The sequence below is a fragment of the Anthonomus grandis genome, chromosome 19 (genome assembly GCF_022605725.1).
Source record: "Anthonomus grandis grandis chromosome 19, icAntGran1.3, whole genome shotgun sequence".
NCBI lineage: Eukaryota > Metazoa > Arthropoda > Insecta > Coleoptera > Curculionidae > Anthonomus > Anthonomus grandis.
In genome coordinates, this window is record NC_065564.1 from 5,288,344 (window position 1) to 5,315,870 (window position 27,527).

Here is a 27,527-nt window from a genome sequence, read left to right on the forward strand (position 1 = left end):
ACTAGAGTCTTGCATTTTGATCGGGGATGTAACCCCCCCATTTTGAACTCGGGGTTTCCCCATCTTATGTATTGACTGTCCAGTGGACGGTGACAGAAGAGGACATGTGAAGAAGACGTCAGAGGTTAGTTGCATCAGTTTTTTGTTAGAAAAAGTTACTATTTTGCACCAGAGCATGTTTGTTGCATGTGAGCATGAGGTTCTATTCACAGGTGGCTTTGAGGTGCTAAAACTTCCTCTTCAGCCAATAAGACCAGTAAAAAAATCAAGTTGTTGCAAATGGGTCAATTTTCAGAATACTCAGAGCTGAATTAGCCCTGGGAAGTCCCCAAAAGTAGCTTTGTAGTGGCCCCACCTATGGTCCTTCTGAGCCCTTATTTCCTCTCAAAGGTTTCAACTCTTCCTTTAATGTCTGGAGGATCAGATCAGTCAGTTTCTGATGAATGTTTCCTTCTATTATTGTTGGATTAAGGTTTCTTTACTTGTTTATCAAAGGAAATTGGTTGAGTGGACTTTCAAGGGGAGAATGTTTCTCTCCAAAGCTTTAACTTCTTCTCCAAGGTGATGCAGGTGGTTCAAAAGGGATAGAGTGGAAACTACAGTTTCCTGAGCCATAAATATCAAGTTTCTGATGACTGTATCCTTCAATTATTTCTGGATTAACTGTATCTGGGTTAAAGCTTCTTAACTTGTGTATCCAATGCAGTTCATTGAGTGGATCTTGGATTCTCTCTACCTTCAACCTGAACTTCTAAAGGGAGAATGTTATAGAAGATTGATTTCCTCTCCAGAGCTTCAACTCCTTCTGCAAGGTGATGTAGGAGGATCAAAAGGGATAGAGTGGATATTACAGTTTCCTGAGACGCAAATATCCAATTTCTAATCAATACTGAATTACCTTTAAATTCCCTTGCCCTTTCCAAGGTGATTGCTTACATAGATCATGAATTAATTCAATTTACAGATGACACTATTATTCTATATGGAATCCCAAGGACTAATTTAAGATTGATTTCCTCTCCAGGACTCCAACTCCTTCTCCAAGGTGATGCAGGAAGATCAAAAGGGATAGAGTACAAATTACAGTCTCCTGAGAACCAAATATCCAGTTTCTAATCAAAGTTGAATTACCTGAATCTGGGTTCAAATTCCTTTGCTTCCAAGGTGATTGCTTGCATACATCATGAAATAATTTAGCTTGCAGATGACACTATTATTCTATATGGGTCCCAAAGACCCTAGAACTGGACTTACAAGGCTAGAACGTCCTATTCAAGTGATTTAATCCAATAGTCCTCTGAAGTATTATTCTGGGAAGTCACGCCATTACGTCACAACGATCCACAGATTTTTTTACTGGTTTTATAAGGATTTTCCCGAGGGTCCAAGGAAGTGCAAAATAAACGATTTTTCGTCTGATTTAAACTCGTTTTTATTCCACCTAAACCGACATTAGTACATTATAAAATAATTCTTTGGTCTTAGTACCACACATTCAACTTATATATATACACATTCGGATCAACCCTAAATGCCACCTTATAAATTAGAGCAACCCTCCTATCCACCCCCTGCGGTTACACCCACATAAAACAAAATCACGCGAAGCCCTTAAGCCCCCAAAACGAACGACTTCCTTAAACCTAAACACCCTTATATAATATCATAATAAATTAGTAGTAATAAGTGACGTCTTTATCCCTGATGACGGCTTCTTGTAGGGGCGTGACGTCGCACCAGGGGGGCTGGTTGTTAATCTGTTCGTGGTACGACCCGTCCGACGTGGACGTGGAGTCGGGCCTCTGTAGGGGCTGTTGGGGCTGTAGCGGTTGCTGAGGCTGTTGGAAGGTGAACGGCCAAGTCTGCAAAGAGTTGAGACAGTGCCCCATTAAAAACCGTTCAAACAAAAGCGCGATAAAGAGGTGACAAGTGAGAGCGTCCCGAAATCCCGAAAATAATCCTGGATATTTATCAAAACACATTAGCGGCGACGGGCGATGAAACGAATGAAATTATGGGACAAATGTTGCGTGTTAACAGTCGTTGACACCTTGTTCCTGTCGTTCGTTATTAATTCGTATTTTGGTTTCGGGTTTGATGCGGATCATACGGGAAAATCTTCCAGAAATCGCATTTAAATTCGTCCTCTGGATAACCTGGATTGCTTGGCACTTTGATGACGTAGAAGGAAAGAAAATGCAGGGGGGAAGCGAGAGCGATCAGGCCTATAGAAGAGAGAAATTGAAAACCTTCTTGAGGAATATTTTCCATAATTTCATGAGCATAACGCTGCTACTTTCATGAGAATATTCCAATTGGTTTTTGAGATTTTGGACTTTTAAGCGAGTGGTCATCTTAAAAGCCAAACATTCTTTTTGGACAGCACCATACAAAAGGCTGGATATTTCCATAATTGTTAGTTGGATCGGTTTGGACCCTGAGCAAACATTTTTTGGGCATACTTTCCTCAATAGAATGCACTTACTTTCATAAGAATATTCCAATTAGTCTTTGAGATTTAGGACTCTGAAGTGAGTACTCACCTTGAAGGCCAATCATGCTTTTTGCACCTCACTCCACAAAAAGCTCGATATTTCTTTAATTATTACTTTTATCGCTCTGAACCCTAAATAGAATTTGTTGGGCATACTCTCCCCAATACAACGCTATGATTTTCATGAGAATATTCCAATAAGTTTTTGAAATTTAGGACTCTGAAGTGAGTGCTCACCTTGAAGGCCAATCATGTTTCTTGCACCTCACCCCACAAAAACCTGGATATTTTTATAATTATTACTTGAATTGGTTTAGACCCTTAACAACATTTTTTGAGCATACTTTCCCCAATAGAATGCTATCACTTTGATGAGAATATTCCAATAATTTTTTGAGCTTATGGTCTTTGAAGCGAGTGCTCACCTTGAACAACGTTTTGAGAGCATACTTTTCCTCGTACAATGCGGGCATTTTCACAAGAAAATCCTTGTTCCTTCCCGAAATTTTCCACTACTTAAAACTTAACATCCCTCATAAAATTCCACTCGTCTTCCGGATATATCCAATCAAACAAAAAAAAAGACAAGGATGCGCCACTCCGCTTAAGAAAACATCTCGGATGTCAAAGTGAGCGTCGAATAATTACCACGAGAGAGAGAAAGAGGAAAACCAACCGACAAATGCGTCCAGCTGTTCGTTGTTTTTTTCGAAAACGAGAATCAAAATCGCGTAAACTGTTTACACGGACTTTAAATAAACATTTGATCCGGTTTAATTTCGAGATCGATCGTTATCTAGACGGACTTACCAGGGTGAGGGGGTGGCGGTTGTCGCTGGGGGGCGGCTGGTCCATCAGGACGGCCCTCAGGTGCGCTATGTAGCTGGTCGCCAGTCTCAGCGTGTCCAGTTTTGAGAGCTTCGTGTCCGCTGGGACCCATGGTAAAGTGGTTTTTAGTCTGTAAAGGGTTTGATGCGTTATAGGGAGGCTAGAACCTGAGGAGGGATTTGAGGGTAGAAACGCGGTCGTTTTGAATTGGTAGTGGCTGATGTTTTTTGTTCAATTTTTTAGTTTTTTATAAAAAAAAATCAAGTGTTTCTTATAAGGTTTACCTTCAAAAATAACGGGCATTTTTGAGGGGTTCTTGAGAATACATTTGAGGACAGAAACGTGTTTTTATGTTAGAAATTCGATTAATTAGAGCTCTTGGTAGGCCTTGGTTTTTTTTACCTAAATCTTCACTTACTTTCAAGTTTTTGCCTGCAAAAATTGAGATTTTTCTTACACGATTTCCTTTTTAAAAAAAGCTTTTTTGAGCAAATTTTTCAGACCTTTTCAATGATAGCTTAAAAACCACTTGAATTATTTAAAAAAAAAATTGCATCAGTATATCAGGATCCCTGAGGATGCTTTTGAGTGAAGAAACGTCGTTCGGGGTTAGGTATTTGATTAGTTACAGCAGTTTTAGTCAAATCTTTTTTTTTAACCCAAATTCCCGCTTATTATCGTGTTTTTTCTTAAAAAAATTGAGAATTCCTTACAGGATTTCCATCCAAAAAAGGGCATTTTCGAGCACATTTTTTTCATGGGCCGACATTTCTTTGCGTAACTCAAAAACGTCTTAAAATATCGACAAATTTTGATTTTTTGTGAAAACCCCGAAAAATCGAAAATTTGGTTCATTTTCAAACATTTTTAAGGATAACTCGAGACCCACTTGAAATATTTTCATATTTTTTTGCATCAGTATCGCAGGATTCCTGAGGATGCATTTGAGTGCAGAAACGTCGTTAGAGGTTAGGTATTTGCTTAGTTACAGCAGTTTTACTCAAACCTTATCTTTTTACCCAAATTCCCATTTATTTTCTTGTTTTTTTTCGGAAAAAAATTGAGATTTTCTTACAGGATTTCCATCCAAAAAAAGGGCATTTTCGAGCATATTTTTCCATGGACCGACATTTCTTTGCGTAACTCAAAAACGTCTTAAAATATCGACAAATTTTGATTTTTTGTGAAAACCCCGAAAAATTGGAAATTTGGTTCATTTTCAGACATTTTTAACGATAAAACGAGACCCACTAGAAATATTTTCATAATTTTGTGCATCAGTATAGCAGGATTCCTGAGGCTGCATTTGACTGCAGAACCATGGGTTTGGGTTAGATATTTGATTAATTACAGCAATTTTAGTCAAACATTTTCAATGATTTTTGAGGTCTTGGGCAACGTGGTCATAACTTTGCGTCTACTGCTCGGATTTTTTTGATTTTGGTCTTAAAGGATGCACTGAAGCTTTCTTCGCGTTTTTTTGAACAAATTAACAAAATCCCTCGAGCAAAAGGGTTTTTACTCGAAATGTTGGAAGTCTAATATAGCCACTTAGGTGCAATTCTGGATTCATGAGTAATTCGGTCCATAACTTTGCTTCTTATCCTTAGATTAGTTAGATTCTTGTTCAAAAAGATTCTCTGGACCCTAAATCTCGTTTTAAAGAAAGAATCAGGAAAATCCGTTCAGTAGAAGATTTTTTATTCAAGATTTTGTCAGGCATAGATGCAATTCTGAGGTCTTGGGTAACTCGGTCCATAACTTTGCTTCTAGTTCCCTGATTGTCCTGATTCCTGTTTTAAAAGATGCCCTGAACTCTAAATCACGCTATAAAGAAATAATCACGGAAATCCGTTCACTAGAAGATTTTTTATTAATTTTTGTTTTAAGTCTATTCCAGGTATTTAAGTCACTTTTACTACCTGCAAGTGTCTTCTAAGTACTCTTAAGCTACCTGCCTACTCTTTCAAGTACTTAATGGTTAATGGAGACTCTATTGCAGGAATTTGAGTGCCTGAAAGTATCTTCTAAGCATTCTTAAGCTTCTTCCAGGCATTTGATGGTTATCAAAGAGTATTTTTCAGGAATTTCGCTGCGAAAGTGTCTTCTGAGTATTGGCTTTTCTTGGTAGCATTGTTCTCTTTAGTGGTTTCTGAGTTATGGGTATTTTGAGCAATTTAAAAAAAATCCACGTTTTTCGCAATACCCTGTATATTTTTAAGAAATAGGTGTCTAGTTTAAAGTTCTTGTCTAGGGCGTTCTTCCCTATCAATATTTTGTCAGTTCTTCCTTCCCTTGTCGGTATATCTTTAGTAAATATCATTCAGTAATGAACACTTTATATGCTCCCACTGAGATTCTATTCAAAAAATTATGGCAACTCACCTTTCCAGATTAATTGGTATTCCAAATCATCTGGAAACACCTTATCGCTATTGAATTTTGACGTTCTTTTCTTTTTTACAATTAAAAAATGATTGGTTTACACACTACCAAGTTCATCTAAGCTCTAATAGGATATTTCTACTAAAAAGCAGGATCTTCTTTTCCCTTCTGGGGTAACCTGGCCATAATTTTGCTTCTACTGCTCAGATTTTCTTGATTTTTGTATTAAAATATGCCTTGAAGTATTATTTAGCTTTTACAATAAAAATCAAGCAAATCCCTACACCAGAAGGTCTTCTATCACAAATTTTTTGAGTCACTTTGTGGCAAATTTAACCGTTATGGGTAACGTAGAATCTTTCATTCAGATTCTTTTGATTTTGGTCTTAAAAGTTTTTATGAAGTAATGATCAAGTACGTTTGCCAAAAGAGTTAAATGTAGCCACTAAGTGGCAATTCTGTAATCTTAGATAACTCTATCCATAACTTTGCTTCTAGTCCTTAGATCGTTCTGATTCTTGTTTTAAAAAATGCGCTGTAAAGCGCGTTTTAAAGAAAAAATCATGGAAAGATTCCTGAGGATGCACTTGAGGGCATAAACTGACGGTACTCACCTGCAAAACGCCTTGCTCAGCACCCTCATTCTCGCTCTCTCCCTCGCGTTCGCCGCGTTCCTTTGGGGATGTTTCGCTTCATCAAACTCATCGTCCGAATCTTCCGAACTGAACGAGCGACGTTTACGCGGCATCACATAAATCACACGCGAGAGATCACTTGAACACTCTTCACACGAATTTCCGAAATTTCCAAGTGAACTCCGAAAGTGGAAGCGATGCTAATTGGAGGGCGTGGTGGGCAATTATCGTCACCCCGCCCCTTCCGAACAACAAAACATCATCGGAGCCCCAATTGGGAGCCGAGGCATTAGGGCGCCTGACCGGTTTTATTATTAGAATCCGATATTGGTTTTGTCAAGGAATTATGGGAATCTGACGTGTCGTTTGGGAATTACAGGCGAGTCAATGATAGTCGCAGTTTTTTGCGAATTAACGGCGTCTGGAGACGAGAGATGAGGACAAAAAAGGCTCCAGGAATCTCTGAAACGAGGCAGGGAAACCTACAAATCCTCTGAGGCAGCTCTTCAATTAATGGAAGGCACTCAAATGTCCAGGCAAAAGGAAAACTTCTTGCAGGCAGTTGCATTGAGCTCTGGTGCTCTCTGGTGACCTGCTGGAAGACTCTAGTGCCTGGGCAAAAGAAAAAACTGAAAAACTTCTTTCAGGCAGATGAGTGGGGCTCTGATGCGGTCTATCAACCTGCTGGAAAGCACTCAAGTGCCTGGGCGATAGGATAAACTTGTTCCTGGTAGATAAATTGGAGTCTGGCACTCTCTGGTAATCTGTTGAAGTGCACCCTACTGCCCAAGTGAAAGGAAAAACTTAAAAACTTTTTCCAGGCAGTTGCATTGAGCTCTGGTGCTCTCTGGTCACCTGCTGGAAGACTCTAGTGCCTGGGCAAAAGAAAAAACTGAAAAACTTCTTTCAGGCAGATGAGTTGGGCTCTGATGCTGTCTATCAACCTGCTGGAAAGCACTCAAGTGCCTGGGCGATAGGATAAACTTGTTCCTGGTAGATAAATTGGAGTCTGGCACTCTCTGGTAATCTGTTGAAGTGCACCCAACTGCCCAAGTGAAAGGAAAAACTTAAAAACTTTTTCCAGGCAGTTGCATTGAGCTCTGGGGCTCTCTGGTGACCTGCTGGAAGATTCTAGTGCTTGGGCAAAAGAAAAAACTAAAAAACTTCTTCCAGGCAAATGAGTTGGGCTCTGATGCTCTCTATCAACCCGCTGGAAAGCACTCAAGTGCCTGGGCGAAAGCATAAACTTGTTCCTGGTAGATAAATTGGAGTCTGACACTCTCTGGTAATCTGTTGAAGGGCGCCCAACTGCCCAGGCGAAAGGAAAAACTTAAAAACTTTTTCCAGGCAGTTTAATTGGGCTCTGATGCTCCTTGATGACTTGCTGGAACGCTCTCAACTGCCTGGGCGAAATAAAAAACTTCTTCTAGACAGATGAGTCGGACTCTGGTGGTCTCTGATGAACTACTGGATTGCACTCAACTGATGAGCCTCAAAAAGAGAAAAATCTTGGAATATCTTGCCGACGAAAACGAGGCAGGGCATCCTTGAAACGCCCCGAGGCAGCAGCGAGGCACCGCCTCAGCCTCCAATAACGCGCAATAAAACCACTTTTCTACTGGACAATCACTTTTTAATAAATTTCCTCAACTTCCCGCGTTGTTTTCAATGAAAGTTTTCATGCTGATGGCGGATTTCACCGGTCTGAGACGCATCACCGACGGTTTGTCGAAGTACACGTTGCTGTCCACACTCGAGCTGCGTCCTGATCGAAAACTGGCCTTAAGCTTGTAAGGGTTGTAGATGTGGGGCATCGGGGGGCGAGTGAGGTAGTGCCCCGCCGTACCGATTTCGCTCCGGAGCCACGGATCCTCTGCCACCCTTAAAAGAAACGACCCTTTAAACTTTGACCTCTCACCAAGAGCCTTTGTTACCACATCAGGAAGTTGGGGATTTCCCTTTGGTTGAAGTGCTGCAGGTAATAAAAGACACAGGGCACCAGGGAGACGGTCAGGACGATCAAGAAGAGGCAGAAATGGGTCACCACTTTGTTGTAATAAGCCTCGCTTCCGTATACGCTTTTCTGGAACATGCGCTCTTAAGTTAGAACTGAGATAACTCACTTACCTTGCAATGTACCTCAATAGCGCGATCAGAAAAGTCTATGCCCCACTTAAACACTTTCAGGATTATAAACCAGATCCTTGTGGCGTAAAAGTAGGCCCAATGAAACACGGTCTCCTAATGCAAACTGTTCTGTTAAAACTCCCTAAAACCGTTGGATTTCTTACCTTCAAGGTCCAAGTGGTCCAGTTGGAGAACCGATCGGTGGGCCGATGGAATTGCGAGTACAAAATCGCGAAAACGGACGTCAAAAAGAGAGCGGTGGGCAGGATCGAGTAGAGGCTCCCGGGGAATAACTGGGAGGCCTCGAACAGGTGCTCCAGGAACTGCCCGTGACGTTTCTTGAATGAACGAACTAGAAATGAGTCCATGGTTAATTTTCGAGGGGATTACGGGGAATTTTGAGTGACTACCTTTGATTGTGCGGTGATGGCAGTTTGCGGGGCTGTCAAGGGTATGGGGAGTGCGTTCCACCAAGAGAGCAAATTGATGAGAGCCTCGGAGAAGCAGTGGGTTAGACTGAGATGGTAGATTCTTCAAGGTTTTAGGTCTTCCAAAGAGAATTGAGGAGATGGAGTGAAGATTAGCTGGAGAGTTAGTTGGCAGAAGAGCTCGGAGTTCTGACACATATTAATTTAGCCGGAGCTCAAAAAGTAATTAAAAATATTTTGAAAACTCTTGTAGGGGGGACTTGAGCGCACGCCACTGTCCAAGTTTGGAAACTTTAGCTCAGATAATTTCATTGGAAAAACTAGGAAACTTTAAACCAGCCTATTGTGTAATTTTATTATTTTAGCATAGACTCTGGTGGAAAAACCTGGCCATAAATCAAAAATTAACAAAAATATTTTGAAAACTCTTGAAGTTTCTTGTAGGGGACACTTAAGCGCACGCCACTGTCCAAATGTGAAAACTCTAGCTCAGCTAGTTTTATTGGGAAAAACTAGGAAACTTGAAAGTCAGCCTATTGCTTAATTTAATTATTTTAACATAGACTCTTTGCAAAAACCCGGCAATAACTCAAAAACTAACAAAAATATATTGAAAACTCTTGAAGTTTCTTGTAGGAGACACTTGAGCGCACGCCACTGTTTAAGTTTGGAAACTCTAGCTCAGCTAGTTTCATTGGGAAGAACTAGGAAACTTGAAAGTCAGCCTATTGCTTAATTTAATTATTTTAACATAGACTCTTTGGAAAAACCCGGCCATAACTCAAAAACTAACAAAAATATTTTGAAAACTCTTGAAGTATCTTGCAGAGGACACTTGAGCGCAAGCCACTGCCCAAGTTTGGAAACTCTAACTTAGCTAGTTTCACTGGAAAAACTTACCATAACTCAAAAAGTACTCAAGATTGTCTAATAATTCTTTTACAATCTCCCTATTGATTATTGAGGATATGTTTGACTCACGAAATAATAATGATGATGGGACAGAAATCCATGACAAAGGAGGTCCAAGAAGAGAAAAATTATTAAAAATTAGCCAAACCCAAATGATGACTTAAGAGGGTGATTATTTTGGCAAAACCACCCTAAATCGGATATTTGTTTTCTTAGGATTACGGGGGTAATAAAATACGTCTGAACACGTGTACCCCCGAGGTCTATTTCACGGTTTTCACACGGGTTTAGAGTGTTTATTTGCACAATAAACCCCCAACTATTGTTTCAAATCAGACAACGTATTTATACTAAAATAAACACTTAATATATTTGTTTCTATATGCTGGACTTAAATCCCTTTATGGCTGTAAGGGACTTAAGGTGAGGCCTAATGAAAAATTAATTTTTCTTTGAGTGTACCATATGGCTGAATGGTACACCCCTGTTTTGATTATTGTGCGTACACTGAGGAAAATATCACGTCTAATAAAATATTATTTGTCACAATACAGCAAACGTATACAATGTTACAAGCTTGTTTTCGTACGTACTAAGCAACTATGATTATTACATTAGTTATATATTTGCCCCCCCCTTTTGGAAACAGGGTAAATTAACATTAGTTAGAAGGTCTATTATAGGCCAAATGAGTTACTCCGGCCCTGGCTGTCACCAGAGCAACTCCCCCTGGGTATCTACAATTTGTCCACAATCATCACCCTGTATATAATCTCATATTTATAAAATTCACAATTATTTCTACACATCTACCAACAAATTTTACAATTTCTCCCACTAACGTACGGACCTTTTGGAACCGAAGACATAAAAATTCCAAAAACCCCGTTTACATATTAAAAAGTACAAAAGATCACAGATTAGTATCGTTTGTGACATGCATTTTCGAAGTGCAGGTTGAAAACGCATGTCACAAAGGAGCCAATAAGAGTTCCTTTAAGCTGATCGGTAATTTAGACTAACCATTCGATAGTGTACGACCTGACAATCCCGGTTGATTCAGGTCAGACCTCGGTACCACCGCAGTAAGTCAAAGAGTTGTCTGAAGAATGTTCCGCCTGCCAGATCATCCTCCAACGCTAAAGAAAGAAAACCTGAGTAAGTACCGACGAGGAGAAAAAGAGAGAAAACTTCACCGACCTGCAAGAGACTCCCCGGGGTGATGGCGAATTTATACAAAATATACAGCGGGATGCAAATGATGGAGGACCCGGTGAGGACGTACCCCACGTGTATACTCCAGTCCGGATAATTGTACTCCTTCCCCAGCATATCCTCATGATTCAGCAGCGAACACACGAAAATAATCTGCAAAAAACACCCCTCACTAACCCCCTCTTCAAGGCAAAACCTGGGAGCCTCACCAATAAAAACACCGGACTGATGTACTTCCAGCATATCCTCCAGAATATTCCCGGCCTATACCCGATCATTTTCTCTATATCCCTGGCGAAGTTCTCGGTGCCGTAGATCCAACAGACCCCAGCCGCCTCCACGAATACCACGAACAGAATCGCCAGGCCTGGACCGTAGATGTTCAGCATGTTCACCAAGTAGACTCCACCCTAAAAACGGACACAAACAGGAGTGGTTCGTGTTCAACCTCTGAAAACCATCGAAACTTACGTAAGTAGTAGTGGGCAGAGCGCAAATGTAGATCCCCAAGAGCAACACGGCCACGAACATCTCCCTGTGCCTCCCCAAGGTCTTGGGGTACTCATCGCATAAGGCAGTAATCATAGCCTCCAGCCCCCCGAACGTACTGTCCAACCCCAAAGTGATCAACATCAAAAAGAAAATCACCGACCAGAAGACCGAGCCTCCCATGGTGGCTATAGCCTCTGGATACACGATAAACACCAAGCCTGGACCTATTAAAGACAATTAACCTCAAATTTTTGCATCCACACTATACATACCCTCCAGCCCCACTTGCTCGATGCTCTTGTGTTGCACGTGAGCCATATAACCGAGCACCGAGAAGATTACGAACCCGGCCAAGAAGCTGGTGAGGCAGTTGATGGTGCTGGTGATCACCGCGTCCCTGTAGCAGTTGTTGTTGAACTTGTTGTAACTGGAAAGGGCCAATAAAGTGCCGAATCCAGGGCCTAAAGAGAAGAATATCTGTGAGGCCGCGTCTATCCACACCTTGGTGTTGTAGAGCTTGTGCCACTCCGGTGTGAGGTAGTAACGGATCCCGTCCATGGCCCCCGGTAGGGTGACCCCTCTGGCAAGCAGGATGATCAGGACAACGTAGGGAGCCAGGGCAGTCACCCATACGGCCTTCCCGGTGCTCTTCACCCCTTTCCACAAGGAAAAATAGACCAGAATGAAGACGGAGAAGACGCAGAGGGCCAGCGCGGGCTTTATGGGGCCCATCCTGTTCAACCCGTCGGACTTGTACTGCTCCAAGACCTCCCTCCTAAAGAAAAATCCACTTTGAACCACCTGGATTCCACAACCGCCCAGATGACTTACTCGAAGAACTCCTTGGCAGGGGTGGTGGTGGTGAAGTTCGGTCGTAGAGAAGACGCGGTCACCGGTTGGCAATAGATGGTGTTCCATTCGTTGTTGCACTTGGTCCAGGGCAGCTCGCTGGTGAAGCTGGCCACCAGGTAGTAAACCGCCCACCCGATGATCGTGTTGTAGTACATTCCCATGTAGATGTCGATGAAGCAGATGGCGTAGCCGACTCCTGAAACAATGAGGAAGTGGTGAATCGGAGGGCTCTTCCAGGCCCAGCTGCTTGGAAGAAGTTCGACATTTTATTGTTTGAGAAAGTGGACTTATGGAGGGAGCTTCTGGATTCAACTGCTTGAGAAGAATGACTGGTGATGAAGAAGATGGTGGTCAACCTAAGGACTCCACTGTTTAGCCGATGAATGTGTGTAGAGTTTAAGAACAAAAAGTTTTCAAGTCAAGTCATTTGAAGTTCTTCCAAGGAGTCTCTTAGAGAGTGGACTGGCCTCAATTGTCTGGACGAATTAAAAAATCAACTTCTTCTTGTTTAGAAAATAGTGAATTGATGTAGAGAGATTCTGGCTTCAACTGCCTGGAAGATTAAAAATATTCAACTGCTTAAAAAAGACGGGGTGAAGAAAGCGTAGAAGACGTTGTCAATCCAGTGACTCCACTGCTTAGAAGATGAATGCGAAGTGTTTGAGTTTGGAAGTCGAGTTATTTGAACTCTGTAACGGTTTCTCCCAAGGAGTCTTGCAGAGAGGATGGCCTCAACTTCCTGGACGAATTGAAAAATCAACTTCTTGTTTAGGGAAGTGAATTGTTGTAGAGAGACCCTGTCTTCAACTGCCTGGAAGATTGACAAAATTCAACTGCTTAAGAAGGACTGGGTGAAGGAAGCTTAGAAGACGGTGCTTAATCCAAAGATTCCACTGCTTAGAAGATGAATGTGAAGACTTTGGGTGATTTGGAAGTCAAGTCATTTGTATGCCCTCTTCCAAGGAGTCTCCCAGAAAGGTTCTGATCTCAATTGCCTGGACAGATTTAAAAAATGGAACTTCTTGCCTAGGAAGGTAGACTGGTGTAGGTCTGAGGGAGCTTCTGGCTTCAACTGCCTGGAAGTATAAGAAAATTAAGCTGATTAAGAAGAAGCACTGGTGAGGAAAACTTAGAAACCAATGCTCAATCGCAGGACTCCACTTCTAGATGAATATGAAGAGTTTGGATGATTTTGATGAGTCTCGAGTAGACGAATTGAAAAAGTGTTTGCAAGAGACTTAACAGCTTATGTAAATGTTCAGCAGTTTTGGAAGTGAAGAGATTTTCTGGCTTCAACTGCTTGGACGAATTGAAAAAATCAACCTCTTCTTGTTTAAGAAGATGGAAGATGGAAATAGTCCACTGTCTGAGAAGAAGAACTGGCGAAAATGGCTCAGGAGGCTCCCAAGTGTTCAATTCATTCATCAGAAACTGAACGGCCCAAAGGATCAACAAGATAGTTGATCAACAGGATTTACGAGAGGATGGAAGAGATTCAACAGCCTAAAGGAGTTTTAATTCATTCAATAAGATCATGGAAATCTTCAGCAGCTTCTGGTGTCTAGTGAGCTTCAGCATAAGAATGATGATGCTGAAACAAGAATAGGATTTTGCCAGTGGCTTAAGATTATTTGACCTGACGAACCCAGACGTAGGGTAATAAATTATCTTAATATCCATATCTAAGTACATCAGAATCCTCGAGAAATTAAATCAAGATCATTAGCAAATACATTTTCCGTAAATGTTTGGTTGATCGTTATTGATGGTAATATTTGCAGTCGTTCCAAGGTTAAACTCGCCACTGTTGGGAGTTGGACACAACTGGACGGGGTTTTCTTATATTTTGGAATTGCTGCAAGAAAATGGCTCAACGTGGTTAATATTATTGGACCACCAGATCACCTGATCCTAATCCGATAGACTCTTACATTTGGAGCACTATTAAAAATTATATACGGCAAAATCTGCATGAAGTACCTGCTCTAATAAATACGTGAGTGAGAACATGTCGAAAATCTATTGAATCATCAGTCTGTCCTTCTTGCTCAATTGCCTGGAAGAAACAATTAAACTCCTTTCAGTTGAAATATTTTAGAGCAGCTCAATCAAAAGCTTTAAGAACAATATAGAAAATCAAACAAATAAAGTGAAAGAGAATAAAAAAATTAAACAAGAAAAACGACAAAACTAATAAACCATTAAGAAAACCTGGTAATAAAACCGGAAATAATGCCCGTAAAGCGACGCTTTTGCTGTTCTTTAAGGAGCACTAATGAGATCAACCCTTCACTAGAGCCCCGTCATCCCTTATTTAACACAAAAAGATGTTTAAATGGAAAAAAGAAAACTGCACCAAGCAATCCTATTTCAATCCTTCTTGCTATTGTTCCCTATAAACCCTTTTTTTCCTATTCTTCGAGAGCGCGACAAATAACGGAAAATGGAGGGTTTTCCCTAGACACCCCATTGTTCTCCCCCCATAAATACCGTGATTGGCTCGTGTACATTTATTTAATTGGATCTGGGGCCTAATTATATCAACCTTGTCATTATGGGGTTTAATGCGTATTTAATTTTACCATAAGGGCGCATCCTTAGGTGAAGGGTGTGAAGCCGATTTATCGAGGATGAGGTGTCGAAATCTCAAATCGGACAAACAGTGGAAACCTTTTAGTCCCGATTGAAGCTGTTATCCCACTTCTGGCTTCATGTTCAATTCATTAGGGCGTTTATCAGGCGCCGACTTTTATTTTCCGCCCTCGTCAGATATAAATGAGGTTACAGTTCAAATGTACACTTACATAAATATTTATTTGGATCCTATTAGAGATTTAGATAAGGGCCGTCGCGGTTTGACTTTTAGATGCGGCGTTAAAGTGCGGTTTTTTATTACCTTTAAGGGCCGGACAGATCCTCTTCCAGATGGTCAGGCATCCGCTCCTATGGAACTGTCCCAGGGCCAGTTCCATGTAAAATAAGGGAAGCCCCCCGAAGATCAGCATTATCGTGTAGGGGATGAGGAAGGCACCTGTAAACAACAAAAGCGATTTTAATGGATAAGGGTTTACGACGTTGTGACAAAATTCGCTTTTTTACGACCCAAAATAAATTTCCTGTATTTTTAATCGATCTTCAGGTTTTATGGGTGTATCATAAAAAAAAACCAGTGCGGATACGATGCTTTACAGGAAGTTTAGTTTTCGGGAGCACGTTCGGACTAACTCGTCTACAGTCGTAATTTTGTCACTCAACTGTCAAAAAATAGAGGGTTTGATTGGTTGACTAACCGTCAGCTGTCAAAACTGAGACAACTGTCAAAAGAACCAACTGTTAAGCAGCATTTTCGCTTGAAATTGTCTGAGAGAAACCTCACTCTATTGGAAGCAGTATTCATTTATTTATTCCAGGCAGTTTAAGTTTTCTTAGATGCAGACCTCCCCAGGAAAGGCATCTATGCTTGATTAAACTGTCAACTGTCAAAAAAATACAATCTTTGATTGATTGGTTAACTGTCAAAACGGAGACAACTATCACCTGTCAAAAGAGCAAACTGTTAAGCAGTATTTTCGCTTGAAATTGTCTGAAAAAAACCTCAATCAATTGGTAGAAATATTCATTTATTTATTCCAGGCAGTTGGACGCTTTCTCTTGGATGCAGACCTCTCCAGGAAAGAGATCTATGCTTGTGAAGCTGTCAGCTGTCAAAGAAACAGAGTGTTGTCGAAACGTCAAGACAGCTGTCAAGTGTCAGAAGAGCCAACTGTTTTTATTTGAAATTTACTGGAAAAAGTCTCAATCAATTGGAAAAAAATATGAATTTACTTATTCCAGGCAGTTGAATCAACTGTCAAAAAAACAGATTTACTGGTCAACTGTCAACACCTAGGGATAGGTCAGATCTAAGACACATTTGAACTGTGAAGTGTCAAAGCTCAGACAGCTGTCAATTGTCAAAAAAGCCAACTATTAAGCAGCGTTTTCTTTAAAAAAAAATATTAATTTTTTTTATTCCAGGCAGTTGAGCGCTTCCTGTTGTATATAGACTTCCCAGGAAAGGGATCTGTCAAACAGAGTGTTTGATTAATTGGTCAGCTGTCAAAACTCAGACAGCTGTCGACTGTCGAAAGGGCCAAATTTTAAGCTGCATTTTTATTATTTGGAAAAAACGTTCATCCACTGATTCCAGGCAATTGAACGCAGTAATTTAATTATTTTAATATAGACACTTTGGGAAAACCTGGTCATAAATCAAAAACTAAGACAAATGTTTTGAAAACTTTTAAAGTTTCTTATAGGAGACACTTGAGCGCACGCCACTGTCTAAATTTGGAAACTCTAGCTCAGTCAGTTTCATTGGAAAAAATTAGGAAACTTTGAAGTCAGCCTATTGCTTGATTTAATTATTTTAACATAGACTCTTTAGAAAAACCTGGCCATAACTTGAAAACTAACAAAAATATTTTGAAAAGTCTTGAAGCTTCTTATGGGGGATACTTGAGCGCACGCCCCTGTCTAAATTTGGAAACTCTAGCTCAGTCAGTTTCATTGGAAAAAATTAGGAAACTTTAAAGTCAGCCTATTGCTTGATTTAATTATTTTAACATAGACTCCTTAGAAAAATCCGGCCATAACTCAAGAACTAACAAAAATATTTTGAAAACTCTTGCAATTTGTGATAGGGGATACTTGAGCGCACGCCACTGTCGAAATTTGGAAACTCTATCTCAGCCAGCTTCATTGGAAAAAATTAGGAAACTTCAAAGTCAGCCTATTGCTTGATTTAATTATTTTAACATGGACTCTTTAGAAAAACCTGGCCATAACTCGAAAACTAACAAAAATATTTTGAAAACTTTTGAAGTTTCTTATAGGGGATACTTGAGCGCACGCCACTGTCTAAATTTGGAAACTCTAGCTCAGTCAGTTTCATTGGAAAAAATTAGGAAACTTTAAAGTCAGCCTATTGCTCGATTTAATTATTTTAACATAGACTCCTTAGAAAAGTCCGGCCATAACTCAAGAACTAACAAAAATATTTTGAAAACTCTTGAAGTTTCTTATAGGGGACACTTGAGCGCACGCCACTGTCTAAATTTGGAAATTCTAGCTCAGCCAGTTTCATTGGAAAAAATTAGGAAACTTCAAAGTCAGCCTGTTGCTTGATTTAATTATTTTAACATGGACTCTTTAGAAAAACCTGGCCATAACTCGAAAACTAACAAAAATATTTTGAAAACTTTTGAAGTTTCTTATAGGGGATACTTGAGCGCACGCCACTGTTTAAATTTGGAAACTCTAGCTCAGCCAGTTTCATTGGAAAAAATTAGAAAACTTTAAAGTCACTCTACTGGTTTATTTAATTATTTCAGGGACTATAACATGGACTCTTTGGAGAAACCCGGCCATAACTCAAAAAATAACAAAAATACTTTGAAAACTTTTGAAGCTTCTTATAGGGGACACTTGAGCGCACGCCACTGTCTAAATTTGGAAACTCTAGCTCAACTAGTTTCATCGGAAAACTAGGAAACTTTTTAAAGGCACCCTACTAGTAATTAACTTTCTCGTCCGAAAAGAAAAGGAATTTGAAAACAGAAGAAGTATGTGGATGAACAGCCATAGTTGCTTATTCCAAAACCGCTCTTTCTGGACTTAGTATCCAGAACCCAGAGCACCACGAAGATAAGGGAGCTCTGAGACACATTTGGAGCAAAATTGTGAAACCGTTAATTGTCAAAATGGTGCAGAAATAAGTTTTATATTTTTATAATTTAATTAAACTCCCAACTCGTATCATCGACTCTGGTGTACATTATCCGTATATAAGGCCCCCACTTCGTATTTTCATTAGTTTGCATTCATCCGGGCGATATGAAATATTAAGCTAATACGGTTTAGAGCTTTTGAAATTCGGAATTAGCTTAAAGCGAACTTGCTGCGAAAGCGACGGAGTTAAATTCGCCCCTAAAGAACCGACTTTTCGTGACGTTATTGAGTTTGTTTATATTTTTCTTTTGACTGGAAAAACAACAATTTCCACAGCGGACATATGAAAACTGCATTTTCAGCACCTCAGATTTCTGTCCGGATTTCCACGAAACATTTTTAAAATGTCACGGTTATTTCTCTGTGTAAATTCGAAGGCAGACAACCTGAAACGTGTGGATTTAAAAGTAAATTCTGGAAACGTTTTCCAGGCCGTCGCTATGCCAGTCATTATGTCCGACATTTTCCTCCAATCGTGTACCTCTGACGAGACGTTTTATTGGTCCTAAGTTGTCATCACTGTCAAAACAATGGACTAAGATACCCAGGGAGTAACAATATTTTGACATTAAAAAAATAATTTTTTTAAAAAACAAGTTGTGCGTTTGAGTTTTTTCCCCCAATTTACTCCTTTTTTTGTTTGCAGTGTAGTGCGTTACATTTTTTTTATATAAATAAATAAATCAGTTTTTACCTGTATGCGTCATTAAAACCAACTGTTCCACAAGTGATAAATTATTTTGTTTATTACAGGCACTTCTGTACTTAAAATTCCAATTTCTCGAATCCTATTATAGGAATTTTAGTGTTTTTTTCAGAAGAGCCTAAAAAAGCCTTCAAGGATTTTTGAGAGCCAACAATTTCTTAATTTCAATTATTAGGAACCGATATATTCACTGTTTCATAAGTAGTAAATTATTTTGTTTCTTGCAGGCACTCCTGTACCTAAAATTCCAATTTCTCGACCCCTATTATAGGGTTTTTTTAGAAGAGCCTAAAAAAGCCTTCAAAGATCTTTGAGAGCAAACAATTTCTTAATTTTAATTATTAGGAACCGATATATTTACTGTTTCATAAGTAGTAAATTATTTTATTTCTTGCAGGCACTCCTGTACTTAAAATTCCAATTTCTCGACCCCTATTATAGGGTTTTTTTAGAAGAGCCTCAAAAAGCCTTCAAAGATCCTTGAGAGCGAACAATTTCTTAATTTTTATTATTAGAAACCGATATATTTACTGTTTCATAAGTAGTAAATTATTTTGTTTCTTGCAGGCATTTTTGTACTTAAAATTCCAATTTCTCGAATCCTATTATAGGAATTTTAGTGTTTTTTTCAGAAGACCCTAAAAAAGTCTTCAAAGATTTTTGAGAGCCAATAATTTCTTAATTTTTATTATTAGGAACCGATATACTTACTGTTTCATAAGTAGTAAATTATTTTAGTTTCTTACAGGCACTCCTGTACTTAAAATTCCAATTACTCGACTCCTATTATAGGAATTTTAGTGTTTTTTTCAGAAGAGCCTAAAAAAGCCTTTAAAGAATCCCTATAGCCAATAATTCCTTAATTTTAACTATTAGGAACTTATTTATTTACTGTTCCATAAGCGAAAAATAATTTTGTTTCTTACAGGCACACCTGTACTTAAAATTCCAATTTCTCGTCCCCTATTATAGGGATTTTAGGGTTTTTTTAGAAGAGCCTAAAAAAGCCTTCAAAGATCCTTGAGAGCCAACAATTTCTTAATTTTTAGGAACCGATATATTCACTGTTTCATAAGTAGTAAATTATTTGGTTTATTACAGTCACTCCTATATTTAAAATTCCAATTTCTCGACTCCTCTTATAGGGATTTTAGTATTTTATTGTAGGTATTTAAATGGTTTTTATATTCCAGGCAATTAAGCAATGATTTCTTATTTCAGGTTAAGGGATTTTCATATTCCACATTCCCGATTTTTTGAATTTCAGGCAGTAATTTTTTTTTCAAGCAATCTCATCACTCTTTTTTTATTGTAGGTAATTGAATAGTTTCTCTTTTTCATTTCAATTCATTCTTAATACTTTTCAGGCATTTTTTAATTCATTCCAGGCATTTGATATCATTCCTTACATTTTCTACACATTCCAAATAATTTTCCATGGCTTTTTAGGCATTTCAAACAATGTTCATCGTTTAGAAGCATTTAAAGTAATTTTTAAATTAATTCCAGGGACTACAGGTTAATAATAATATTTTCCAGACATTACAAATAATTTTTCATAGTTTTATAGGCCTTCCAAGTCATTTCTAAGACCTTCCAGGTATTTAATTTAATTTTTATGTTTCATTCAGGCATTTAAAGTTAATTTTCCATTTTATTTTAGACATGAAATAATTTTTAATTTTTTACAGGCCGTTTTCAATTCATTCCAGGCATCTGATGTCATTCCAAAGATTTTCCAGGATTTTTAATGCCTTTCAGGTATTTGTTATTATTTCCCTGTTTTACAGGCATTTATTACAGCAATTTTCTATTTTATTCCAGGCATTATAAGTAAATTTTAGTCCAAAAATTTGACGCCATGACGTCATGAAAAAATGTGAAAAATATAAAGAATTATTGTATAAAAAATGACTCCATACACCTTGAATATTATTTCAATTGCTCAGAACCACGAGAAATTATTCTAATATACCTGGAAAATTATTTTAAATTCCTGAAAGACATCAAAAATGGTATCGAATACCTGGAATAAAATTCAACAAAAATCTGCTGCCTGTCATATACTTTAAATAAATTGAGAATTGACAGGCGAAAAAACCACTTGGCTTAAAATCATGCGATCCGGAGGGCCTTAAGATTTATTTCAGGAATAATCAAGTTTGAATGCCTGGAAGAGTCTCGCAATTACTCTTAATAAAGCTATAAATTAAATTATGTCCAGAAAAGGCTCGAGGGTTAAATTCAATTGTCAAAAGTCGAGTATATTTACGAAAGAGATAACTTCACTTCTTCAGCTTAAGGGAGCGCCAATAGCCGCCCCCGTTTCCCGTTAACAAAACCGCCTGAATATAAAAAGGAAATTTCCGTGGGCCTGTACAAACAAATTTAAAGGAAATTCGTGGCGCTTGAAAGGTAATCCTTTCCCGAGGCACTTATCAGTCATTTTCCAGTCATTTCCAAGGGGGAGGTGGAGGAGATAATAATGACCAAATATGGAAATGTTAAAAAAATACTTACCGCCGCCGTTTTCGTAGCAGATATACGGGAACCTCCATACGTTTCCTAGATCAACTGCAAACCCTACTACAGCCAACAGGAATTCCACCTTCTTGTTCCAGGTTTCCCTTCGGCGTTCCGGTGTTAGGCCGACCACCACCACCCTGGTCACGTTGTCCTTGCAGCTCTTGTAATTTCCACTTTTCGCGGTGCTTTCCTTATTGTTTCCTTGATTTTAACAAAAAAAAAATTAACCCCCTCTCTCTCACCCTGATTTTCCTAATCGAAACTCACCATATAATTTACTGGGGGACTTTTTACAGTCCATCGTGTCCCCATCTGCGCCGTTTTCCAGCGTGGGGCTCTGGGGTTTACGGTGGTCCTCGGTCTCCTCCGAGGTGACCATTTTTAATGAAGCCGATCTAATCCAGGCTGTAAAGAAGTTCAGATAAGGAAATCCCCCCTATTAGGGCGCCCGAAATCGCGCTATCGCAAACAAAAAAAGTGAAATTTCCAGCGATATGACGGGATATATAGATAGAGACGGGAACGTGTCGAATTGGCATCGTTTTCCGCGGAGTTGCAAGTTTGATTTTCCGATGGGCGTTAATCGGTTGTCGCTCGTTACTGTCTTAAGTTTATTTTTTGATTTTTCTTTTGTTGTTCAAGTTTCAAGGAGTTGCAGGTATTGGGATTGAAATATACACTTTTTTTAATAAACTGTTTTTTATTTCATAAGAATATTCTCAGTGGTTTTCCAGATATTGGACTTTGAAGTGAGTCCTCACTTTGAAGATGAAACTTCATTCTTAGACACTACTGCACAAAAGGTTTGATATTTTGAAAATTATTACTTGAATTTAGTTAAACTTAGAAGAATATTTGTTGGAAATACTTTTCTTAATATCATGCAGTTTGTTTTATGAAAATCGCCCCAGTAGTTTTCCAGATTTTGAACTTTGAAGTGACTTGTCACTTTGAAAATGAAACTTCATTCTTGGGCACTACTGCACAAAAAAATGGTATATTGGAAATTATTATTTGAACTCAGTTATATGTTAAGGAATATTTAATGGAAATACTTTTCTCAATATCGTGCAGTTTGTTTCATGAATATCGCCCAGGCAGTTTTCTATATTTTGAACTTTGAAGATGATACTTCATTTTTGCATAAAAAAATTGATATCTTGAAAATTATTACTTGGACTGGGTTACACCTAGAATAATATTTGTTGAGAATACTTTTTTAAATATCATGCAGTTTGTTTCATGAAAATCGTCCAAGTAGTTCTTCAGATTTTAGACTTTAAAGTGAGTCGATACCTTGAGCATTAACTTGCCTTATTGGGCACCACTGCAAAAAAAGTTCCATATTTCCCAAGTTACTGCCTGAACTGGTTTGCACTTCTTACAATATTTGCACAATACCTTTCTTAATATAATGCAGCTTGTTTCATAAAAATCGTCCAGGCATTTTTCCAGATTTTTGACTTTGAAGTGAGCTGTCACCTCGAAGATCAAATTGCATTATTAGGCACCACTGCAAAAAAAGTTCGATATTTCCCAAGTTACTGCCTGAACTGGTTTGCACTTCTTACAATATTTGCACAATACTTTTCTCAATATCATGCAGCTTGTTTCATGAAAATCGTCCAGGCATTTTTCCAGTTTTTGGACTTTGAAGTGAGTCGTTACTTTGAAGATGAAACTTCGTTCTTGGGCAATAGTATAGAAAAAAATTGAGATATTGGAAAATATTATTTGAACTGAGTTACACCTTAAGTAATATTTCTTGGGAATACTTTTCTCAATATCATGCAATTTGTTTCATGAAAATCGTCCAGGCAGTTTTCCAGATTTCAAACTTTGAAGTGAGTCATCACCTTAAGGATCAAACTGCATTCTTGGACACCACTGCAAAAAAATTCGATATTTGCCAAGTTACTGCCTGGACTGGTTTACACCTCCTACATTTTTTGCTAAGGATACTTTTTTCAATATCATGCATTTAATTTCATCAAAATCCTCCCGGTACTTTTCCAGATTCTAGACTTTAAAGTTATACGATTTCCTGGAATACTGTTTTCAAATAATCAAACCCCCAGAGGCAACCCAGCTTTTCCTGTATTATAGCCATCGCACGATTACCCGATTGAAATCCCTCCAAAACGTCCAGATGATCAAGAATCAATAATAATAATAATAATAATAATAATAATAATAATAATAATAATAATAATAATAATAATAAAAATAATAATAATAATAATAATAATAATAATTTTCTGCGACCAAGTATTAAAAGAGTGACAAGTTGAGGGATTTATTGGGAATTCCTGAAAGGCTTTTAAAGGAATACAATTTATTCTTCCAGAATGTTTCTGAATCATTTGAAATAGGAACCAAGAGGATCAATTGGTTTCACAAACCGGATTCAAACGGGAGAAAATCCCGCTGCTTTATTTAGGCGTGGACAACACGGAAATCGGCTTAAAACGGCCATTTTATTGGTGCTGGATTAACTGTTAAATTTCCAAACGAAATGTCCATAACAAGGTATTTAATATGTTAATCTCTGTACACACACACACACGCCAATCCGGCTCGTTATTGAAATAATTCCGGGCATAAATCATACTTTAAACGGGATTAACAGGGAGCAGGCTCATCGTTATGTGGGCAATAATTTCCACTAACGGAGAAAAACAAACGTGAAAAACAAAAATCATAGAAAATTAAATAATCAATGGCGGGAGGAGAGAGGGGCCATGCTAAATTTAACCGCGTTATGGACGATTGGGTCCAGATGTATAGAGTAGACGTCGAGTGGACAGCTTCATATATGAATTGGATCTATTGTAAAAATACTGGGACATTGTCTTAACCAAATAGCACAAAAACCTTAATAGAACGTTTTAAAGAGGTTTATAGAACACCGTTTCTGTATGTTGTAAAAATGTCACTTACAGGCTTTTCAATAACTGGACTTCAGATATTCAGGTTTTCTAATTGGGGTCTTTTTGCTGCTTTTCCAGGCAATTTTCAAGCAGATTTAATTTATTTGATTATTTAATTTAATGATAATAATTATTTCATTTTTCCAGGCAGTTAAGGTCCTTTAACCTTTCAATTCAAAAAGCAGTTATTTCCGCAGGCTGATCTGCTTCAAGTGTTTTTAGATAATTTTTGGGGTGAAACCTGAAAATATTTGGGTCAATTGGACCCAGATCTGGTGACCCTACAGGCCAAAAAAAAATTCCTCAAAGTCTATTATTAAATTTAAGTGAATAAGGTGCTCACCGGGCCAAGAGAAGAGATGCGGTGAGGTATATAGATAATAATCCGCCATTTCCAGTTCGGTGGGCCCTCAAAGGGCGGATGGGTCGCCCTCTGTGACGTAATCTGGCCATCTGTTTGACACGGCCCTAAATGGCCCTGTTTAAGGAAATCCTTGATGTTCTATAGAGGAAATTTATCGATTTTTTTAGGAGCCCTCCCCCTTCCCTTTTTCTCTAATTGGGCTTTACTTACATTTTCTGCGAAATAATCGTATTAATTGTGTAGGGTAATTGATGAGCCTTACACGCCTTTATTAGCACGAATAATTCGCTAATTTTTATTTAAGTGGGAATTTGTTTTGGGTAGTTCTTATGGTGGGGGTTCTAAAAAATTGGAAAAATGCGCCGAACTTGGGAATATTTCTCTAGGAAAATTAGGGTTGATTAAGGGAAGTTAAACACGGTCCTTCTGGATTTTTTTGCCAGATAATGAGGCCATTTTAAGCCTTTTTCAAGAAGTTGAGGTTATTTAAAAAAAAAATCCGGACAGATCAGGTAATTTCAAGGTTTCTCAAAAAGTTGAAGTCCTTTTCATTTTTTCTTCTAGGAAAATTAGGTCTTTTCAAGGCTTTTTCAAAATTTGAAGTCATTTTTAATTTTTCTCTCAGAAAATCAGGTCGTTTTGAGCCTTTTTCATCAAGTTAAAGTCAGTTTTAATTTTTTTTTAGGAAAATGAGGACATTTCAACAAGTTAAAGTCACATTTAATTTCTTCCCAGGTAGTTGGGATCAATTCAACGATTTCTCAAGAAGTTAAAGTCATTTTTAATTTTTTCCCAGGTAGTTTGATCATTTCAACAATCTTTCCAAGAAGTTGAAGTCATTTTTAATTTTTCTTCGTGGAAAATGAGGTAATTTCAAGGTTTTTTCAAGAAGTTGAAGTCAATTTTAATTTTTCTTTCAATGAGGCTATTTCAATTTTTTTTTCCAAAAACTTAAAGCATTTATTAGTTTTTTCCAGGAAAATGAGGTCAATTGAAGTCATTTTCAACTTCTTTCATGTAGTTGAGGGTCATTTTCCAAGAAATTCAGGACATTTTTGATAAATTCTTCCAGGGCGTTCAGGCTCTCTTGATCAGACACCTTCAAATCATTTTACCCAATATTTGATGTAGTTTTTAATAAATTCCAGGCAGTTGAAGCTGCTTGGAAAAATGAAAAGTGACGTTAGGGACTGCCTGGAAAAGAAGTACACGGACCTTAAATGCCTGGAACTTCTTTGTTTAAAAGACTATTTATAAATTATTCAATATTCTCATAAAGCCCCTATAGTTTTCTTAATTGCCTGGCAAAATATAAAAATTATTCCAAGTGTCTGGAAAAATTTGAAATTAGTTGAAAAACCTGGATAATGGCCTTAATTCCTTGGGAAAACTACAAAAAAAATATAAATAAATTATATGAAATTCATCAAAACTAACTAAATAGTTTTTAAAAATCGATTATGGAAAACTGCTTGAAAAAAGGAGAAAACGACTTTGACAGGAAAAACTTCGAAAATACTACAAATAAATTTTCTGACATTTATAAAAGAACCATTTTCAAATTTTCTAAGTTGATTATGAGTTATCTGTACCGGAAAACCGCCTGAAAAGGGAGAAAATCCCTGGAAGGAACAAGTCAAAAAATACCAACACATAAATGTCCAAAAAAAGAGACACTGCCTGAAAAAAATTAAAAATTGCTTCGAGTGCCTAGAATAACAATCCCAACTGCCTGGAAAAATATTAAAACAATTCCAAAAGCATGAAAATCCTTGAGAATGGCCTCAACTGCCTGGAAAAACTCCAAAAAAGTTATTAATAAATTATCTGAAATTCATCATTTTTTGGTTTTTAAAAATCAATTATCTGGACTAGAAAACTGCCTGAAAAAAGGTGAAAATGACTTTAGCTGCCTGGAAAAACTTCAAAAATACTACAAATAAATTATCTGGACTGAACAACTGAACAACCACCTGAAAATAAATTCATCTCCCTGGAACACCGATCCCAACTGCCTGGAAAAAATATAAAAGTAACTCGATTATGATTCATTTATTCGATTATCCGAAACCATTGATTCATTCAATTTTTCCTGGATTTTCCGAATTAATTCTGGATCATTTGTCACGCCATTTTCAAGGGTTTTTCGGTTCTTGGGGAACCATTTTAAATCATATTAAAAATGAGTATCAAAAATTTTAAAAAAATGAACTTACCAAGAACTTTGTCGCTCTACCATCGCGCGTCCAATCCAGACGGTCACTGATGTTCAACTGCTCCCGCCGAAGAGCTCCTGAGGGACTCTTGGGCGAACGCGACGTATCCACTATACACAGTTTCTAATCCTGCGCTCGCGAATTGTTTCCCTGTTGAGTTTTTTCCTGTTTTTTTTTTGTTAATGAGTTGGAAACTGTTAACGAGGGACTTAGCGAAAATCGTGTATATAAGGGATTTTTCCTTTGATATTTTAATGCCATTTGGGGCAATAATTCCAACCCTTTTTAAAAGAGGCAGGTAATACATCCTTGCCTAATCAAAATATTTGTCCGGGTGTCGTTTGCTCGAAGTGAAAATCTCTCCCGGAAAATTGTAAAATAAAGACAAACGTCAACAGTTCCAGTCCGGACTTAGGGATTATTAGGTAAATTAAAGGTTTTAGGTCTCAATTCCTGTATACATGAATCCCTCTTATATATAAATCCGTTTCAAACGGTCCTAAGCGGCAAAAGTGGTCCATGAACTCCCAGATTCTTCGCGAAACTTTTCAGATTTAATACCGTCAGAATTTTATTCCTTAATAATCATTACGGCCTGCCAGCTTTCCGGACTTTACACCCCTAGATTTTTCAGACAATTTTTTTTAA

General features: G+C 38.1%; 3 protein-coding genes across 4 annotated transcripts; all 3 read right to left on the minus strand.

Moving 5' to 3' along the window:
- Window positions 1-1,423: 1,423 nt before the first annotated feature.
- Window positions 1,424-7,356, minus strand: LOC126747430 (transcription factor 21). The gene is made up of 3 exons (XM_050456067.1): window positions 6,322-7,356; window positions 3,305-3,452; window positions 1,424-1,862 (listed from the first exon to the last, which is right to left on the minus strand). Exons 1-3 carry the CDS (start codon window positions 6,453-6,455, stop codon window positions 1,674-1,676), a joined length of 471 nt encoding a protein of 156 aa, XP_050312024.1. The 5' UTR covers window positions 6,456-7,356; the 3' UTR covers window positions 1,424-1,673.
- Window positions 7,357-7,953: 597 nt separating this feature from the next.
- Window positions 7,954-8,873, minus strand: LOC126747429 (uncharacterized). 2 transcript variants are annotated; one of them, XM_050456066.1, is made up of 4 exons: window positions 8,634-8,873; window positions 8,482-8,583; window positions 8,280-8,425; window positions 7,954-8,223 (listed from the first exon to the last, which is right to left on the minus strand). In XM_050456066.1, the coding sequence occupies exons 1-4, from the start codon at window positions 8,835-8,837 to the stop codon at window positions 7,989-7,991; spliced, it is 687 nt and encodes a 228-aa protein (XP_050312023.1). In that variant the 5' UTR covers window positions 8,838-8,873; the 3' UTR covers window positions 7,954-7,988. The 2 variants fall into 2 exon arrangements, with proteins under 2 accessions (XP_050312023.1, XP_050312022.1); XM_050456065.1 differs by having other exon boundaries at window positions 8,277-8,425.
- Window positions 8,874-10,202: 1,329 nt separating this feature from the next.
- Window positions 10,203-26,937, minus strand: LOC126747274 (sodium-dependent serotonin transporter). Its single transcript, XM_050455804.1, has 10 exons — window positions 26,880-26,937; window positions 21,637-21,774; window positions 21,364-21,570; window positions 15,265-15,399; window positions 12,348-12,564; window positions 11,789-12,291; window positions 11,496-11,740; window positions 11,234-11,434; window positions 11,010-11,177; window positions 10,203-10,948 (listed from the first exon to the last, which is right to left on the minus strand). Exons 2-10 carry the CDS (start codon window positions 21,746-21,748, stop codon window positions 10,874-10,876), a joined length of 1,863 nt encoding a protein of 620 aa, XP_050311761.1. The 5' UTR covers window positions 21,749-21,774; window positions 26,880-26,937; the 3' UTR covers window positions 10,203-10,873.
- Window positions 26,938-27,527: the final 590 nt, after the last annotated feature.

What these genes read in the sequence shown, in the direction of transcription:
- LOC126747430 (XM_050456067.1), bottom strand. Translation starts at nt 6,455, where the DNA reads ATGCCGCGTAAACGTCGCTCGTTCAGTTCGGAAGATTCGGACGATGAG. An exon ending in CTGAGCAAGGCGTTTTGCAG is followed by an intron (nt 3,453 to 6,321) that starts GTGAGTACCGTC and finishes AACCCTTTACAG; the next exon opens with ACTAAAAACCACTTTACCAT. An exon ending in ACCGCCACCCCCTCACCCTG is followed by an intron (nt 1,863 to 3,304) that starts GTAAGTCCGTCT and finishes AACTCTTTGCAG; the next exon opens with ACTTGGCCGTTCACCTTCCA.
- LOC126747429 (XM_050456065.1), bottom strand. Translation starts at nt 8,837, where the DNA reads ATGGACTCATTTCTAGTTCGTTCATTCAAGAAACGTCACGGGCAGTTC. An exon ending in TTTCTGATCGCGCTATTGAG is followed by an intron (nt 8,426 to 8,481) that starts GTACATTGCAAG and finishes CGCATGTTCCAG; the next exon opens with AAAAGCGTATACGGAAGCGA. An exon ending in ATCCCCAACTTCCTGATGTG is followed by an intron (nt 8,224 to 8,276) that starts GTAACAAAGGCT and finishes GTTTCTTTTAAG; the next exon opens with GGTGGCAGAGGATCCGTGGC.
- LOC126747274 (XM_050455804.1), bottom strand. Translation starts at nt 21,748, where the DNA reads ATGGTCACCTCGGAGGAGACCGAGGACCACCGTAAACCCCAGAGCCCC. An exon ending in GTCCCCCAGTAAATTATATG is followed by an intron (nt 21,571 to 21,636) that starts GTGAGTTTCGAT and finishes GTTAAAATCAAG; the next exon opens with GAAACAATAAGGAAAGCACC. An exon ending in CGAGCAAGTGGGGCTGGAGG is followed by an intron (nt 11,741 to 11,788) that starts GTATGTATAGTG and finishes TGTCTTTAATAG; the next exon opens with GTCCAGGCTTGGTGTTTATC.